General features: G+C 40.3%; 1 protein-coding gene across 10 annotated transcripts in view; it reads right to left on the bottom strand.

Moving 5' to 3' along the window:
* The window catches only part of kmt2ca (lysine (K)-specific methyltransferase 2Ca), a 491834-nt gene that overhangs the window by 87007 nt on the left and 385796 nt on the right, over positions 1-19031 (bottom strand). For all 10 annotated transcript variants that reach the window (XM_063044443.1, XM_063044442.1, XM_063044440.1 and 7 more), the window contains 5 exons: positions 17410-17547; positions 17284-17316; positions 17086-17187; positions 11737-11878; positions 3176-3390 (listed from right to left, as the gene is read on the bottom strand). In XM_063044443.1, the coding sequence (XP_062900513.1) occupies positions 3176-3390; positions 11737-11878; positions 17086-17187; positions 17284-17316; positions 17410-17547 (630 nt within the window). The remainder of the gene's footprint in view (positions 1-3175; positions 3391-11736; positions 11879-17085; positions 17188-17283; positions 17317-17409; positions 17548-19031) is intronic.

Raw genomic sequence — 19031 nt, 5'->3', positions numbered from 1 at the left:
CAGGCAAACACTTGAGTCTACTCTGAAGAAAGTTTGCACAAGGTTGATGATTGCAAACTCTGCATTATGAATGGTGTATTAACTGCTCATCTAAATATCTGTACATCTTCACTGATTTGTTGCTAGAAGAATCATTGTCATTTGAATGAGAGAGAAACTGGACCTAAATTTACTATCTGGATGTTATCCAGGAACTTGACTGTGGGTCTTTTGTGGAATTATTCATTCTGATTTTCACCCTCACATTTCCACAACAAGAATGAAAGAATGCAAGAAAAAAGGAATAGACCACTAAACCCCTTAAATCCTGCTCTGCTATTCAATATGATCATGGCTCATTTATGTTGGCCTGAACACATCTTCAGTGCCAGTTCCCCATAGCTCTCAATTCTTTGCTCTTGACGTTCTTTATCTCTCTTCACTTTAAATAACATTATGTTAAAGGAATTCTGGAGATTCAATACCTCCCGAGAGAAGAAATTACCACACATATTTGTTTTAAATGACTGGCCCTTACGCTTTAAATGACCAGCACCTATGACCCTTTGTTTGCAATTCTCCCACTGATAAAAACATCTCACCAACTTCCATCAATACCCTAAGGATCTTCCATGCTTAAATAATGTTATCTCTCATTCTTTTCAACTCAAAGGAACACAGACCAAAGCTGTCTAGTCTCACTTGATAAGACTCGTCCCAGGAAGTAACCTGGTAAATCCTCTTTGGACCAGTTCTACTGCTACTTTTTTTAAAAAAAAGGTAAAAGGATCAGAATTAAGCACAGTATTTTGGATATGGTCTCACCAACACCCTGTAACAAAACTGCAACAAAATCTCCTGATTAAACTCTAACCCTCTGAAGTAAAGGCCAACATGCGACCTATTGGACTTGCCCGCAAACTTTGAGAACATCCAGATTTCTCTGAATTTTAAGGCATTTTTTTGTTGCAAGTTTAAAAGAGTGCCTTTGAAGATTCAGTTCACCAGGTACACTAATTAGTACTACCACAGCAAGAGTGAATGCCTAAAAATGTAAATTATTTTGCAAGTGTAATTTGTATTGTTAATATTTCATGTACTATAGCTATCATAATAATTGTAAAGTATTTTTATAAATGTGTATTTTATTTTTGCTTTGTACTTCCAAAAAATTCAACAAAGCATTGTCACAACAAAGTAGCATCGGTCATCAGGGACCCCACCATCCAGGACATCCCCTCTTCTAGCTGCTGCCATCAGGAAGAAGGTACAGAAGCCTCAGTACTCACATCACCAGGTTCAGGAACAGTTACTACCCCTCAACAATCAAGCTTTTGAACAAAACGGGATAACTTTACTCAATATCATTTGCCCAATCATTGAAATATTCCCACAATCTATGGAAACACTTTCAAAGACTCTTCATCTTCTTACGTTCTTGATATTTATTTATTTATTATTATTTCTTTCTTTTTGTACTTCCACAGTTTGTGTCTCTTGTGCACTGGTTGAACGCCCAAATAGGTGCGGTCTTTCATTGATTGTGTTATGGTTACCTTTCTATTATGGATTTATTGAGTATGCCCACAAGAAAATGAACCTCAGGGTTGTATATGGTGACATGTATGTACTTCAATAATAGATTTATGTTGAACTTTGAACATCTCCAGTGTAAAACGAGCAGTGATTAATCATTCAAGAAAGTCAAAAGCATGTGGATCTTTAGTCTACTATGCTTAAAAAAAAGGGTATTTTACTATCAGTTATGATATGCAGTCAATCCTGTGGAATCAACAGCATAGATTATACTCCACTTTAGCTAGCAATTCCAAAGAGAAATGCTGTCAAACAGCATGTCATGCATCAACTTGCTCTGAAGTGTATTTTTAAAGTTAATACAATTCCCAATTTTACAAATGATGTTTTTTAAATATCTCTGATGAACAGGTACATTTGAAAATACCCATGGAGAGGTCAATCTGACTTGGAAGTGAGGTTTAAAATCAATAGCTGTGATCTAGTCATCATTAGTAGACACCTCTGCTTTCAGTGAGAACTGCAACTGTTTGTGTGGAGCTGGGCAAGGTAAATACTACAACAGGAATTATGCAAGGAATGAAAGCATGGCTAAACCATGTCGTACATCCTCTTCCCCAAAAATATGCAGTTTCAAGATTCAAAGTCTGTAACAAACAGGTGAGGTAATTTTCTTACAAACCAGCTTTATCTTGAAGATACAAACATATCTAATTACATTTGAGGTGAACACCAAAAGCAATAATTATCGCTTTTGGTGTTCACCTCAAAATAACAGTTAGTTATAAAATATGAAGTCCAATTTTTCCAACATCATTTAAATTTTATACTAATCTAATAGAAAATAAATTGATAATTAGTTTCTTTGAATATAATATGCATGCTGAACATTAGGTGAGGGGCAAACGCATGCGGCCCTTTTCCCAAGGAAGTTTAATTAAAAACAAGAGGGTATAGATGTAAAATAAGAGGAAGGATTTAAAAGAGACTCGAGGACAACATTTTCCATATAGAGGGAGGCAAGTATATAAGACAACTTGCGAGACAAAGAGGTTGAAGCAAGTATGGTGACATTTAGAAAATGCTTGAACAGGTTCACGGATAGGAAAGGGTTAGAGAGATATGAGTCACGGCAGGCAAATGGGACAAGCTGAGAAGGGTGCCTTGGCTGGCATTGATGAGTTGGGGTGAAGGGCCTGTTTCCATGCTCTATTGCTGTATGACATTTTAAAAATTTGAAGCCAAGACTAAGAATTGACTGAAAAGCATTTATTTAGCTAAAATGTGAAAACAAATTAAGCCATGATTATTTTAAATACATTGAAATATACATAGTTAGGGCAAGTTTTATATCTTTGAAAATTGATCAGTGTATTTCATTCAAGAGAATTCAATAGCTCCAGGAACAAAAACAGAAAATGCTAGAAACACACAGCAGTCTGCATCAGTGGGAAGAGAAACAGAACTTCCATTTTAAGTAGAAGACTATTTGTTAGAACAATTTATCAACCCAAAATATTGACAATTTATCTTTCCACAAATGCTGTCCCTCCTGTGGAGCATTTAGAGAATTTTTTGTTTTTATTTCAGATTCCCAACTTCTGCACTTTATTGATTTTCAATCACTATTTCCAAAATACGATCTGTTGGTTGGCATTACCTGGAAAATCTTCTTTCAGGTTTGGGAAGTTTGTGTTTGTGTACAGAACAGGGGCAACTGTTGCCATTTCTCCCAGGGCTTCTTCCTTCTCCCATTTCAGCGTACTCCGCTGTGTATAGTTTAGCGTGTCTCCTTCCACTTCCACAGCAGGAGCAGAGGGTACCCATGGGCTGGGTCCATCACCAACAACTTGACTAAAAGTATGGCTCTTGTCTCTATTAAATAGATCCAGTTCAAACACGGGTTTAAAGAATGACTTAAATAACCCTAATAGATGCAAATGCTAAATATTCAGTAGAAAACATTTTATATTATGTATTCCTGTTACGTGTCATCTCCAAGGAAATAGTACATATTAAAGCCATCTTCTTTGATAATCACCTTTCTGAATGTTGTTTAACAATATTCTATATCCCACATTAATCATCTTAAAAAAGAATCAGGAGTAACAAAATGAAAAGAGCTAGAGGGGAAGAAGTAGAGAATGGGACTAATAGGGTTGCTCTTGCAGAGAGGTGGTATGTGCTTGTTGGGCTGAATGGATTCCTTGCTGTTGTAGTAGTTCTATTTAATAACATAGGTATTCTAAGGGTTTGATGAACCAAGATCCAAATTAAAATAGTATATTACAGGTAATAATCTCTGAATTCTTACCCACATCGTACTCACAAAATTATAGGTGCAAAATAATTTGAACTTCAAATTTCTTGCAGAAAGAATTGTATTGAATGCAAGGGTTTTGATGCAAAGAGCAGCAGTCATTAGGAAAAGGAAGGCTGTTCTAAGGGATGGGCACTATTGAAACTAGATAAAGGGCATCGAGTGCCATATCGAATAAGTAAGTTGGCAGACAGAGGATAAAACAAATGAAGTTGGTGGTTGGGATGGGGGGGGGGGAGGAGAGGGAGAGGGAGAGAGAGAGGGAGAGAAAAAAAAAGAAAACTCTCTTTGCATGGTAGGTTCATGAAGGGGTAACTTTAGAAGACTACCCAGAACAGTAAATTTAGGTAAAATCATGCAGGTCAGGAAAGAACAGAAAAAAGATAAATGGGCATGAGAAAATGCAACAATGATGAATTTGACAGTGATAAAGGAATTTCTAGTTCAAGCCTATTATAACCATACATACCCCCCAAGAAAATTTCTTCTGAGGTAGTCAGGCTTATTCTAAAATCCAATGGCAATGAGGAAGAAGCCATTCTTGAAACCTGAGGTTTTCGGACGCTATTGACTTTATTTGTGTCATTCGTAAGATTTGGATGCAGAGTGGCCAAGATGGCGTAGTGGTTAGCACATGCCCTGCAGTACAGGTAACCAAGGGTTCAATTCCCGCCACTGCCTTTAAGGAGTCTGTATGTTCTCCACGAGGGTTTCCTCTGGGTGCTCCGCAATCCGAAGATGTAGGTTAATTGGTCATTGTAAATTGTGCCATGATTAGGCTAGGGTTAAATCAAGGGATTGCTGGGCAGCGCGGCTCGAAAGGCCGAAAAGGTCCATTCCACACTGTATCTCAATAAATAAATATTCTGGGATGTGAAGAGATTTTCAGAATGGAAAGGTTTGCTATCGATAACAAGGGTTAGGATACAAGGAAGGGATATGGAATAGGAAAATCAAGGTGCAGTGTGGGTTCAGTTGAGTAACTCGTGGAATCAGAGTATGTCTTCCTAAAGGTACTTAAATGAGAAGGCAGGAAATATTGCCAAGAAATTACAGGTGTTTTAAAATATGGCAGTAAGTATTAGTGATTCTATAAACTGGAATATCCACACACATACTCAGTATTCACCATATGAAGGGCAGGTTGATGAAATGAATTGAGAATATCTTATGAAATCAATATTCAAAAGGAACTAACTAGGGAAAGTTTAACTTTGGATCTAGCACTATACAATGAAAGCATGATTTTTAACATTATCGTTAGGAAGCCTCAGGGAAGCATAATCATAATAGCACAAGAACATCATTACTAAATTACTAAACTAATATCCGGAGACTTCAATTACTGATTGGAGAGCTCAAATCCCATCATAGCAACTGTGAATTTATATTCAAGAAATAAAATTGATGCAGAATAAAAAACTGACCAAATTGGCAAATTATAAAACTGCTATTTAATTAAAAAATTCTGTGCGCCACAGTTCACAAAGAGATGTTGGATTTTGACTGGAGGGACTTAGTATATTCTGTGCTCCACGGTTCCCAAGGAGACATTGGATTGTGCACATTCGGCACTTGGCAAGGGCCAATAAGAAGACAGGTTTAAGCAGAGTGTCCATTCTGGGAGTGGGCCAGAGGTAGCGTGGGGAGTTCAGGCTTTGGTGAGGAGTGAAGGCTGTAGGTAGATTTTTAAACTATAACTTTTCTTCCTTTTTTCTTTATTGCACAGTTAGAAACAGTGGGAATGCCGGGCAGCCATTTGTGAAATATGGCTGCAAGAGGGCAGGACTGGCAGCTCAATGCTCCAAGGTTATGTTGTTTTAGATGTGAAAAGTGTAGGAGCAATTGAAAGGGGGAGGGGTAGCATTACCAGTCAGGGTAAAAGACTTAGCTATGCTCAGACAGGAGAGACTGGAGAACTCGTCTACTGAAGTTAACTGGGTAGGACTAAGGAATGAGAAAGGGATGACCAGGTTAGTGGGATTATATTATAGACCACCCAAAAGTCCACAGCATTTCGAGAAGCAAATTTGTAGAGAGATCCCTGACTGCTGCAAGACATGCAAGGTTGTGATAGTAGGTGATTTTTAACTTTCCACATATTGACTGGGGCTCCCAAACTGCAAAAGGGCTGGATAGGACAGAGTTTGTCAAACATGGTCAGGAAAGTTTCCTAAATCAGTACATAGAAATCCCAACTAGAGAGAGTGCGATACTAGATCTCTTATTAGGGAATGAAGATAGGGCAGGTGACAGAAGTTAGTGTGGGGGAATACTTTGCATCTGGTGATCAGAATGTCATTAATTTCAAGATAATTGTGGAGAAGGATAGGTCTGTTCCTTGGGTTGAGATTCTGGATTGGAGAAAAGCCAATTTTGATGGTATCAGAATGGATCTGGCAATTGTGGATTGGGACAGGACATTTTCTGGAAAGGGGTACTTGGTAAATTGGGGGCTTTCGAAAGTGAAACTTTAGAGTACAGAGTCTATATTTGCCTGTCAGAATAAAAGGCAAGGATAACAAGTTGAGGGAACCTTGGGTTTCGAGAGGTACCCAGATATTCTAGTTAAGAGAAAGAAGGTGCATAGCAAGTATAGGCAGGAAGGAGCAAATGAGGTACTTGAAGAATATAAGGAATGTTTAAGAAGAAATTCAGGAGAACCAAAAGAAGGCATGAGTTGTTCTAGCAGACAAAGTGAAGGAGATTCCCAAGGGCTTCTACAGATACGGTATATTAAAAGAAAAAGGACAGCAAGAGACAAAATTGGTCCTCTTGAAATCAGAGTGGTCATATATAGCATGCAAGAAGCCAAGTGAGATGGGAGAAGATCTTAATTAGATTTTTTACATCTCGGGAGACTGTCACAGTCTTATTGAAGTGAAGCAAAGCAGCAGTGGGGTCACGAACCATATATAGATTACAGAGGAAGAGATTTTTGCTGCCTTGAAGCAAATTCGGGTGTAGCTATGGGCACTCGCATGGGCCCCAGCTATGCCTGCCTCTTCTTAGTTGGTTATGTGGAACAGTCTATGCTCCAAACCTATACTGGTACTGCTCCCCAACTTTTCCTTCGCTACATTGACAACGACATTGGTGCTGCTTCCTGCACCCATGTTGAGCTCGTCAATTTCATCGACTTTACTTCAAACTTCCACCCAGCCTGCAAATTCAATTGGTCCACTTCTCTCCCCTTTCCTCGATCTCTCGGTCTCCATCTCAGGAGACAGACTGTCCACTAACATCTTTTATAAGCCCACTGACTCTCATAACTACCTCAACTATACCTCTTCCCACCCTGCAACATGCAAAAATGCCATTCCCTATTCCCAGTTCCTCCGTCTCCGCCGCATCTGCTCCCAGGATGAGGCTTTCCATTCCAGGACATCTCAAATGTCCTCTTTCTTTAAGGATCGTGGTTTCACTTCTGCCGTCATCAATGATGCCCTCACCCGCATCTCTTCCACTTCCCGCAATTCGGCTCTCATCCCATCCTCCCGCCACCACAACAGGGACAGAATTCCTCGTCCTCATCTACCACCCCACCAGCCTCCGGATCCAGCACATTATCCTCTGCAACTTCCGCCACCTTCAACAGGACCCCACCATTAAGCACATCTTTCCCTCTCCACCCACCTGCGCCTTCCGCAGGGATCGGTCCCTCCCCACGGATCTCCCACCCGGCACTTATCCCTGTAAGTGTAAGTGCAACACCCTACACCTCCTCTCTTGCCACCATTCAGGGCCCCAAACAGTCCTTCCAGGTGAGGCAACACTTCACTTGTGAGTCTGTTGGGGTCATCTACTGCATCCAGTGCTCCCGGTGCAGCCTCCTCTACATCGGTGAAACCCAACGCAGATTGGGGGACCGCTTCGTCGAGCACTTCCGCTCCGTCCACCACAACAGACAGGATCTCCCAGTTGCCACCCACTTCAACTCTGCTTCACATTCCCATTTGGATATGTCCATACATGGCCTCCTCTACTGCCATGATGAGGCTAAACTCAGGTTGGAGGAGCAACATCTCATATACCGTCTAGGTAGTCTCCAGCCCCTTGGTATGAACATAGAATTCTCCAACTTCCGGTATTTCCTTCCCCCTCCAGTCCCCTATCCCTATTTCACTCTGCCCCCTTCCCCAGCTGCCTATCACCTCCCTCATGGTTCTGCCTCCTTCTACTACCCATTGTGCTTTCCCCTATTCCTTCTTCACCTTTCCTGCCTATCCCCTCCTTGTTTCCCCTCCCCCACCCCTTTTTCTTTGCCCTTACTGGTTTTTCACCTGGCACCTACCAACCTTCTCCTTCCCAACCTCCCCCCACCTTCTTTATAGGGCCTCTGTCCCTTCCCTCTTCCGTCCTGACGAAGGGTTCCGGCCCGAAACATTGACTGATCATTTCCACGGATGCTGCCCGACCTGCTGAGTTCCTCTAGCGTGTTGTGAGTGTTGCTTAGGGTGGATGTCCCCAGGCCTGAGAAGGAGGTCCCTTAAACTCTATGGGAGGCTAGTGCTGAAATTGCAGGGGCCATAGCAGAGATATTTAAAATGTCCTTAGCCACGAGTGAGATGCTGTAAGATTGGAGGACAGCTAATGTTGTTCTGTTGTTTAAGAAAGGCCCTAAGACTAAGTAAAGGAAATTATAGTCCAGTGAACCTGACATCAGTAGTGGGTAAGTTATTGGAAGATATTCTTAGGGACTAGATATATGAGTATTTGGATAGATATAGGGACTGATTAGGGATAGTCAACATGGCTTTGTGTATGGTAGGTCATGTCTATACAATCTTATAGTTTTTGGGGATGTTACCAGAAATGTTAATGAAGGCAAGGCAGTGGATGCTGTCTACATAGACTTTGGCAAGACCTCGTGTGGGAGGTTGGTCAAGAAGGTTCAGTCATTTGGCATTAAAGATTAAGTAGTAAATTGGATTAGCGATTAGACAGAAGAAACCAAAGGCTGGTAGTGGATTGTTGCTTCTGTGACTAGAGACTTGTGGCGTGCAGCAGGGATTGGAGCTGAATCCATTGCTGTTTGTCATCTATATGAAAGATCTGGGTGATAATGTGGTAACTGGATTAGCAGATTTGTGAATGACACCAAGATTGGGGGTGGAGTGAACAGTGAGGAAGACCATCATGGCTTGCAGCGAGATCTGGACCAGCTGAAAAATGGCTAATGGAATTTAATGCAGACAAGTGTGAGGTGTTGCACTTTGGGAGGACAAAACAGGGTAGGGACTTGCACAGTGCATGCTAGAGCACTGGAGGACAATAGAACAGAGGGATTTGTGAATACAGATCCATAATTCCTTGAAAATGGCGTCACAGGTAAATAAGATCATAAAGAGAGCTTTTAGCACATTGGCTTTCATAAATTAAAGTACAGGTGTTGGGCTGTTATGTTGAAGTTGTATAAAATGTTGGTGAGGCCTAATTTTGAGTATTTTGTGCAGTTTTAGTTACCTTCCTACAGGAAACATGTCAATAAGATTGAAAGAGTGCAGAGAAAACTTAAAAGGATGTTGCCAGGACCTGAGGTATAGGGAAAGGTTGAATAGGTTAGGACTTTATTCCCTAGAATGTAGACATATGAGGGAAATTTGACTGAGGCATACAAAGTTATGAGGGCTCTAGATAGGGTAAATGCAAGCAGGCTTTTTCCATTGAGTTTAGGTGAGACTAGAATTAGAGGTCATGGGTTAGGGGTGAAAGGTGAAATATTTAAGGGAAACATGAGGGGGAGCTTTTTCACTCAGAGGGTGGTGAGAGTGTGGAATAAGCTACCAGGAGAAGTGGTATATGTGGGTTCAATTTGAACATTTAAGAGAGATTTGGATAGGTACATGGATGGGAGGGGTATGGAGGGCTGTGGTCCCCGTGCAGGTTGATGTGACTAGGCACACTGATATTTTGATGCAGACTCTATGACATGACTAATGTATCATCTTCCTTCATGGAAGAGAAACAAAGAACATCAGGCTGGAGGTGAAGAGTGGAAAAGGATCTTGTTTTGCTGTTGTTGTTACTATTGCTGCTAGTGTTGTTCTGTGGAACATTCTGGGCATGCTGTGTTGGTGCCAGAATATGTGGTGACACTTGCTAGCTGCCCCATCACATCCTTGAGTGTGCTGGTTGCTAACACAAACAATTCATTTCACTGTATGTTTTGATGTACATGTGATAACTAAACCTCAATCTGAATCTGCAACTAGAGATTAAATAAGGGGTCACCTATTTGAGAAGGAGATGTGATGCCTTCCCAGAGGATTGAAAGTCTTTGAAGCTCTTTCCTCAAAAGGATATTGGAAGAAGATTATTTTTTAAGGAAGTGGTAGGAAACGGTGAATAAACAAGAGGGTGAAAGAGTACGAGAGTAGTCAGAATGCAAGGTCTTATTGAATTATGAAGCAGGGTCGAGAGACTGAGTAGCCCACTTCTGCTCCTGTTCGCATATAAAAGATATTTGTCCGATCGTCATGGGATTGGGGATAATATAATCAGCAGGAAATGAAGACAGTTAACAGACATAAAACAGTGGGAATGAATGGAAAATTTTCAGACTGCGACACAGTAAATGGGTTTTGTGAAATCAGTGTTTGGGTTCTCAGCTGTTTACAATCTATAATTAAGAAGTTAGTGCAACACATCCAAGTTTGCTATACTATGGTAGGTAGAAAATCAAAGCAGAAAATGCTGAGAGTTCTAGGCAGGCCAGTAGCATCTGTAGACAGAGATATTAATATTAAATGATTCAGACTGATGACCTTTCAACAGAACTAGAAAAATAAGATAACAAGCATGCTTTCAGTTGTAAAGCTGAGAGGACTCCAGAGAACAAAAAAAATGTCTGTGATAGACAGAGAATAGGGTTGTCCCAGTGACACAAATTCCACTGAGATTCTCTGAGGGAAACTAATGTTTGTAAACTACAGCTGAACAATAGTTGATGTGTGAGGAGTGTAAATAGAAGAGAATGAACACAAGCAATCGAGACAGTCGGAAGCAGATGCCGGAAACCTGAAATAAAAGAGATTGCTGGAAAAATTCAGTGGATCAAGTAGCATCTGTGGAGAAAGGGAAAAGAGGGAATGTTACAGGTGTAGCTTCTTTCCTCAAAGGATGGTGGAAGCAGATTCTTTTGAATATTTTTAAGGCAGAGGTAGATGATACCTTATAAGAAAGGGAGTAAAAGATTACAATGACAGACAGAATTTGAAGTTGAAGGTCCAATCATATCAGCGATAACCTTACTAAATGGTGGAGCACATGTCTGGGGCTGAGTGACCTACATTTGGTTCTAATTCACTTGTGTGGTGATTACAACATATGGAGAGAGAGAGAGAGAGAGAGAGAGAGAGATCCAGCTGGCTATGCTTCTATTTTCCAGAGTATAAAAGAATGAGAAATGGCAACATTGAAACATACAAATTTCTAAAAAGGGCTTGACAGGATTGAGGGAGGGAGCCCTCTTTGTCTAGCTGAGGAAAGCAAAATTTAGGAAGTTTAAAAAAATAAAGGACAGGCCATTTTAGACTGAAATAAGGAGCAACTTTCTACTTGGAAAATGAGCAAATCTTTGGAACTCTGCACTGGAGGGCTGTGGAGATTCAGTCATTGATGGCATTCAAGTGATAGATTTCTAGCTAATGAAGTAGTCATGGGATATGGGAATTACAGGAAAATGGCGGCTGATGCACATAATCAGTCATCTTATTAAAAGGCCTACTCCAGCTCCTACGGCTCACATCCATAGACAGCAATGTGTCCCGAATTATTCATGTGTAATCTTACTTCTTAAGCATCACAGGTCATCATAACTTGGAAGACTTAATTCACAATCTCTTTATGCCACAATAAAATCCACTTGTGGTAAATGAATGAAAAATGTTGATGCATACCGGTTGCCATCAGGGAATGGTGACGGAGGGATGGAAGAGTAAGTGGTGGTGATGCATCGTCCACTTCCAGGTGTTAAAGCTGTTTGGTGTTGTGGTGCAATCACACCATTCATGGCTGGAACCCTGGTAAAGCCTCTGTTGCCTTTTGAAGGAAGCAGACAAGTAAAGTCATTATCAAACTACCAATGTAGTTACCATGTAACTAATGATTTGAATGTACATCCAATGGCAAATTCACCAAGTCCCTAAAAGGATTAATAACCCCCCTTTTCTGGAAGTAGACAATCTGAAATGTAGCACTTTATAAGTTCTCAACACCCCGAAGTACTATACGATCAATGAACTTCTGTTGGGAATATATGCACTGTACAAGTTGTAGGCAGACATAGCAGCTAATTTATGAAAAGCAAAGTAAGGTGGGTGCTGAACCGTATTGTTTTCACTGTGGCTGTTTAGGCAGAAAAAAAAATGCAGACACTTCTGGATCCTCTTAGAAAAATGATACAAGCTTTTGACATCTACCCAAATTGGGCAGATGGAAGACTCAGCTGTCAGTTACATACAAATGTCAGCAATAGGGATGGCTCAGATGATGGCTCTACTCCAAGAAAAGGACTTAAATCCCCCACATGTTGATTAAACATATGGGATGGTCATCTTTGGGGCTTAGCAAAATGATAAAAAAAACAGCAAACTTTGTCATGATACACAAGACTGCTTTCACTGGTGACCTCTGCAGATGAAAGCTATCAGAAACAGGATGCAATAACTGAGCTTTACAGACTTGAACACCGTTTGAGCATTTGGACCAAATCTTTCACCGCAATTTGTCTCAGTCACCACATTAAGACAACTCATCGAGGAAAAGTAACTACGTTAATGGCATTATAGTATAAAATTTATGTTTTAAAAAACAAGAGGTTTTCCAATAATTTCCTTATAGAGATCAATTTAAACATCTGAAAATTTTGCGAATCATTTTGAGATTTACAAAACAAATATTTATATTATTCTCGTCCCATTCTTACATTTAATGTAATAATCCCCATCTACAGGGAGAAATTGAACTACAGTGGTTCTCTGTAGGGATTACCAATGAACAGTACTAATGCTGAGGATCTAGAATGTGAGGCAGACAAATTACAAATCCCCATTCAAGTAGCAAATTTCTTCAAGAATTATACACAGCAAATAAATTCATGACATGAACTCTACTAATTATAATCAACACAAAGTAAATGTTATATAGCTAAATGGAAAATATTTTAAAACCAAAGCAGTGAAAATTAGAAAATTACAGAATTTCTGAATTAATATACTGAACTGAGACAAAGATAATAGGCAATAATGAGGATATAGAGCAAATACAAAATATTGTAATTATACTTGCTATTTTCTGCAGGATATGGCACTTATTAAACAATGCTGTCTGTCTCCTCCTCAAAACTGATACCTCAAAGCATATACAAGTGTACATATACAATTATATTTCAAGGACCTGTATACATAACTTCTATTACATATTGCTTCCATATTAAGCACAGCTGGCCTTGTACTGGTAAGTTTTCTACTCTTTGCTGCAGTTTTATCTGTTCTCATTTCATCACATAATAACCCAGAGTGCAGATATGCAATAAACAATAGATTTCAAATTTTACAGTATTTAATTTAGACCATAAGACATAGGAGCAGAATTAGGTCATCTGGCTCATCGACTTTGCTCCGGCATTCAATCATGGCTGATCCTTTTATACCCCTCCTCAGCCCCATATCCTGGCCTTCTGTTCATAACCTTTGATGCCATGTCCAATCAAGAACCTATTAACCTCCACTTTAAATACACCTAATGACCTGGCCTCCACAGCTGCCTATAGTAACAAATTCCACAGATTCACTGCCCTCTGGCTAAAGAAATTTCTCCGCATCTCTGTTTTAAATGGATGCCCCTCTATCCTGAGGCTGTGCTCTCTTGTCCTAGACTCCCCCACCATGGGAAACATCCTTTCCACATCCACTCTGTCTAGGTCTTTCAACATTCGAAAGGTTTCAATGAGATCCCTCCCTCGTTCTTCTAAATTCCAGTGAGTACAGACCCAGATCTATTAAATGCTCCTCGCATGATAACCTCTTCATTCCCAGAATCATCCTTGTGAACCTCCTCTGAATCCCCTCCAATGCCAGCACACCTTTACTTAGATGAGGAGCCCAAAATTGTTCACAATGCTCAAGGCGAGGCCACACTGATGACATATAAAGTCTCAGCATCACATCCCTGCTCTTGTATTCTAGACCTCTTGAAATGAATGCTAACATTGCATTTGCCTTCCTCACCACCAGCTCAACCTGAAAGTTAACATTTAGGCTATTCTGCACAAGGACTCCCAAGTCGCTCTGCATCTCAGATATTTGGGGTTTCTCCCCCTTTAAAAAATAGTCTGCCCATTTATTTCTTCTACCAAAGTGCCTGACTATGCATTTTCCAACATTGTATTTCATTTGCCATTTTCTTGCCCATTTTCCTAATCTGTAAAGTTCTACTGCAACCTTCCTGTTTCCTCAACACTACATGCTCCTCCACCAATCTTCATATCATCTGAAACGTGGCAATAAAGCCACCTATTTCAATTCTAAATTATTGATATACAGCATAAAAAGTGGTCCCAACACTGACCACTGCGGAACACCACTGGTCAACCAGAAAAAGATCCTTTTATTCCCACTTGCTGCCTCCTACCAATCAGACAATGCTCTCATCTGCTAGTAACTTTCCTGTAATACCATGAGGTCTTAACAGGCTAAGCAGCTCATGTGTGGCACATTGTCAAAGGCCTTCTGAAAACCCAAATATACAACATCTACAGCATCCCCTTTATCTATCCTACTCGTAATCTCCTCAAAGAATTCCAACAGGTTCATCAGGCAGGATTTTCCCTTAATGAAACCATGCTGACTTAGTTTTTTTTTTAAACGCAAACAACAGGAATTCTGCAGATGCTGGAAATTCAAGCAACACACATCAAAGTCGCTGGTGAACGCAGCAGGCCAGGCAGCATCTGTAGGAAGAGGTGCAGTCGACGTTTCAGGCCGAGACGAAGGGTCTCGGCCTGAAACGTCGACTGCACCTCTTCCTACAGATGCTGCCTGGCCTGCTGCGTTCACCAGTGACTTTGATGTGTGTTGCTGACTTAGTTTTATCTTGTTGAATCTATGTCACCAAGTACTCCATAACCTTATCCATAACAATTGACTCTAACATCTTCCCAACCACTGAGGTCAGGCTAACTGGTCTATAATTTCCTTCCTGCTGCTTCCCTCCCTTTCTAAGGAGTGGAGTGATATTTGCAATTTTCCAGTCCTCTGGAATCATGCTAGAGTCCAATGATTCTTCAAAGATCATTACTAATGCCTCTACAATCTCTACTGCTACCTCTTTCAGAACAGTAGGGTGCAGTTTATCTGGTCCGGGTGACTTATGCACCTTTAGATCTTACAGGATTTTGAGCATCTTCTCTCTTGTAACAGTAACTGCACCCACTTCTCTTCCTTCACACTGTTTGACACTTGGCACACTACCAGTGTCCACCACAGTGAAGACTGATGCAAAATACTCATTTAGTTCATCTGCCATCTCCTTGTCCCATGTTATTATTTCTCTGGCCTCATTTTCTAGCAGTCGTATATCCACTTTCATCTCACTTTATTTTTTTTATATATTTGAAAAAGCCTTTTCTATCCACCTTGATGCTGTTTGCTAGATTGCTTTCATATTTCATCTTTTCCCTCCTGATGATACTTTTAGTTGCTGTCTGTAGGGTTTTAAAAGCTTACCAATCCTCTGCTCTCCACTAATTTTCTCTTTGTTGTATGCCCGCTCTTTTGCTTTTACATTAGCTTTGACTTTTCTTGTCAACCACAGTTGTACTATTTTTCCATTTGAGCATTTCTGTGTTTTTGAAATACATCTACCCTGCATCTTCTTCATTTTTCCCCAGAAACTCAATCATTGCTGCTCTGCTGTCATCCCTGCCAGCATCTCCTTCCAATTTACTTTGGCCAACTCCTCTCTTATACCACCATAATTTCCTTTACTCCACTGAAGTACTGCTATGTCAGACTTTACTTTCTCCCTATCAAATTTCAAGTTGAACTCAATCATATTGTGATCACCGTCTCCTAAGGTTTCTTTTCCCTTAAGCTCCCTAATCTCCTCTGGTTCATTACATAAACCATAATCCACTATATCTGACCCCTTAGTAGACTCAACGACAAGCTGCTCTAAAAAGTCATCTTGTAGGCATTCAACAAATTCACTCTCAGAGACCCATTATCAACTTAATTTTCCCAATCTACCTGCATGTTAAAATCTCCCACAACTATCATACCATTGTCCCTTTGACACACCTTTTCTATTTTCCGTTCCACATCCCAGCTACTGTTGGGATGCTTGTATATAGCTGCCATCAGGGTTCTTTTACCCTCACAGTTTCTTAACTCAATGCACAAGGATTTGACATCTTTCGATACTAAGTCACATCTTTCGAATGATTTGATGCCATTCTTTACCAGTACAGCCACACCACCTCCTCTGCACACCCTTCTATTCCTCGATACAACGTGCAACTTTGGACATTCAGCTCCCAAGTACAACCATCCTTCAGCCATGATGATTCAGTGACGGCCACAACATCATACCTGACAATCTGTCATAGTGCAACAAGACAATCCACCTTTATTTCTTAAACTCTGTGCACTGAGATATAACATATTGAGTACAGTATTTGCTACGCCTTTTGATTCTGCATCCCTAATGCACTGACACTCACCTCGCTGGCTGCAATCTTGTCCAATCATCTGCCTGCCCTTCCTGACAATCTGACTGCACGTTATCTTTGATTTTTTTTACCTTTTGTCCTATCCTGAGTCCCTTCACTCCAGTTCCCACACAACCCTGCCCAATTAGTTTAAACCCTCCCCAACAGCTCTAACAAACCTGTCTGTGAGAATATTGGTCCCCCTCAGGTACAGGTGCAACCCGCCAGTTGTGGTTTAAAACTGGCAATCACAACCATTTTTTTATGGGGGGGGGGTTGCAGAAGAGTGAGGAAGGAACAAAAAGGCAACAGACCCTAAAATACTGTGTTTGACTGAAACAAATTTCAATATACTGTATATTGACAATTTCTTCAAACAGAATAATACTTTAATGTTGAACTATTAACCACCAATAATCTAGTTATTTTTGTTTGAAGTAACTGCACTGTTTTAACATATGCAAAGTTCCTTGGGACTGCACAGAGCTTTGAGGCAGTATGCTACAGCATAAATTCATATCATAAAGCAATTCTATACCATGGTCAGGTGGAGGCAAAGACAATGCAGGTGGAGGAGGCTGGTTAGCCGAAGGACTTAGCACAGCTGTGAACAGATCTTCCACTTCTTTTCCTTCCAGTTCTTCATTTGAAAGAAAGACAGATGTTAATGGTAGTAAGAATTATACTCTGACATAAATATTATTAATAGCATGCTTTCATATCTGAAAATAATTACCTGGAATTTTGTAAAGATTACTCAGAATTGTCCCTACAAGCAAAATAAGATTTTTTTTAGTAAGCCAGAAGAAATTTCAAAATATGTATGCAAAACAAAGCTTGGGTAACCATCAAATAATCTTACCATCTGTGACTATTTTCTCAAGATCGGGGCTAAGTATTCGGTCTAGCTGTTCCTCAGTCAAAGGCCGTGAACCTTGGCCTCCACTTGATTGGGAAACTGAAGATGGATCCTCTGAAATTGGGCCAATATCCAGTCCAGCTGAACAAAAAGTTAGTTCGATTATTTTGACAGTCATCAGTTCAGTGCAACAAAAAAAAAATCTGCTTCATGAAGCTGGCAATGCTATAGAGTTAATACTACATCTTATACTTTCAAACTCTTTGAATAAAGCTCTGGTTTATTATATACAGATTATTAATCAGCTGTAGGTAGTATAAGCAGTAATTAGTCAGTATAGGCATTTCAGCACCTAGAATCACAGACTATTACAGCACATAAACACTGATTCAAGCTTGTGCTGTAAACTCATGCCTCTAGAATACACCACTATATTTCTTCAAATGCTCACCCCTAGTTTAATTTAGTTATCACTCACGTCACCTTCAATACACTTTTTTTCTAAGCAAATATTTAAGGATTCAACTTCAAAAATATCTAAAGCACAGAATTGACAGATCTCACAGCATCTAAAGAAACTATTTATGCTCTATTAATTCTTATTCTCTAAAGTTTACCCACCTTTTTTACTGTTTCAATACCATTAAGGTGACCTGCTGAGAAGTACCTGAGAAGACTGTTTTACTTTTATATTTGGGTGGGATCTGAATGCATTACTTCATAGGCAAGAGGAAATGGATTGAACAGTAGCTTTACAAATGAAAATGGATAAACATTCAATAAAAACAGAGATATACATAAAGAGCAGTGGTTTTGGGATTGACAGAGTCGTTCTTCAAAAGGAGATTCAGTGACCTGAACAGATTAGGTGCAGTACTGCATTCTTCTATCTTAATCATAAATCTCTGTAATCTTGGGGTTCATTTAGGTTTGATTCTGATAGTTGTAAACCCATCTCGCCCAGTGCTGTTTTTATCAACTATGCTATAAAATAAACACAAGAGATCCTGCAGATGCTGGAAATCTAGAGTAACACACACAAAATGCTAGTAGAACTCAGCAAGTCAGGCAGTATCTATGGAAATAAATAAGTGAGTTTTTAGGCCAAGACCCTTCATCAGGACTGGAAAGGAAGGGGGAAGAAACCAGAATAAGAAGGTTGGGGGGGGTGGGGGGCGGGGAGAAGAGGAGCAGATGAAATGAGAAACTGGGAGGTGATAGGTGGAAAAGGTAAAAGGCTGAACAAGAAGGATTCTGATAAAAAATGGTAGACCATGGGAGAAAGGGAAGGAGTAGGAACACCAGGAGAAGCTGGTCTGCAGGAGTTGAGAAGAGAAGAGGTAAGAGGAGAGCCAGAGTGCAGAATGGAAGAAGAGGGTAGAGGGGAGGAGGAAAAAATGACTTGAAGTTCCAGAAATCGATGTTCATTCCATCAGGTTGGAGGCTACCTAGATGGAATGTGAGGTGTTTCTCCTCTAACCCGAAAGTGGCCTCATCGTAGCAGTAGAACCGACATGTTGAAACTGGAGTGGGGATTGGAATTAAAATTGTTAGCCACTGGGACATCCTGTTTGTTGCAGATAGAGCAAAGGAGCTCAACGAAGTGGTCCCCCAATCTACGTAAT

Source organism: Mobula hypostoma, chromosome 3, assembly GCF_963921235.1.
Source record: "Mobula hypostoma chromosome 3, sMobHyp1.1, whole genome shotgun sequence".
NCBI lineage: Eukaryota > Metazoa > Chordata > Chondrichthyes > Myliobatiformes > Myliobatidae > Mobula > Mobula hypostoma.
The sequence above is the reverse complement of the archived record's forward strand: the minus strand, read 5'-3'. Positions and strand labels throughout refer to the sequence as shown.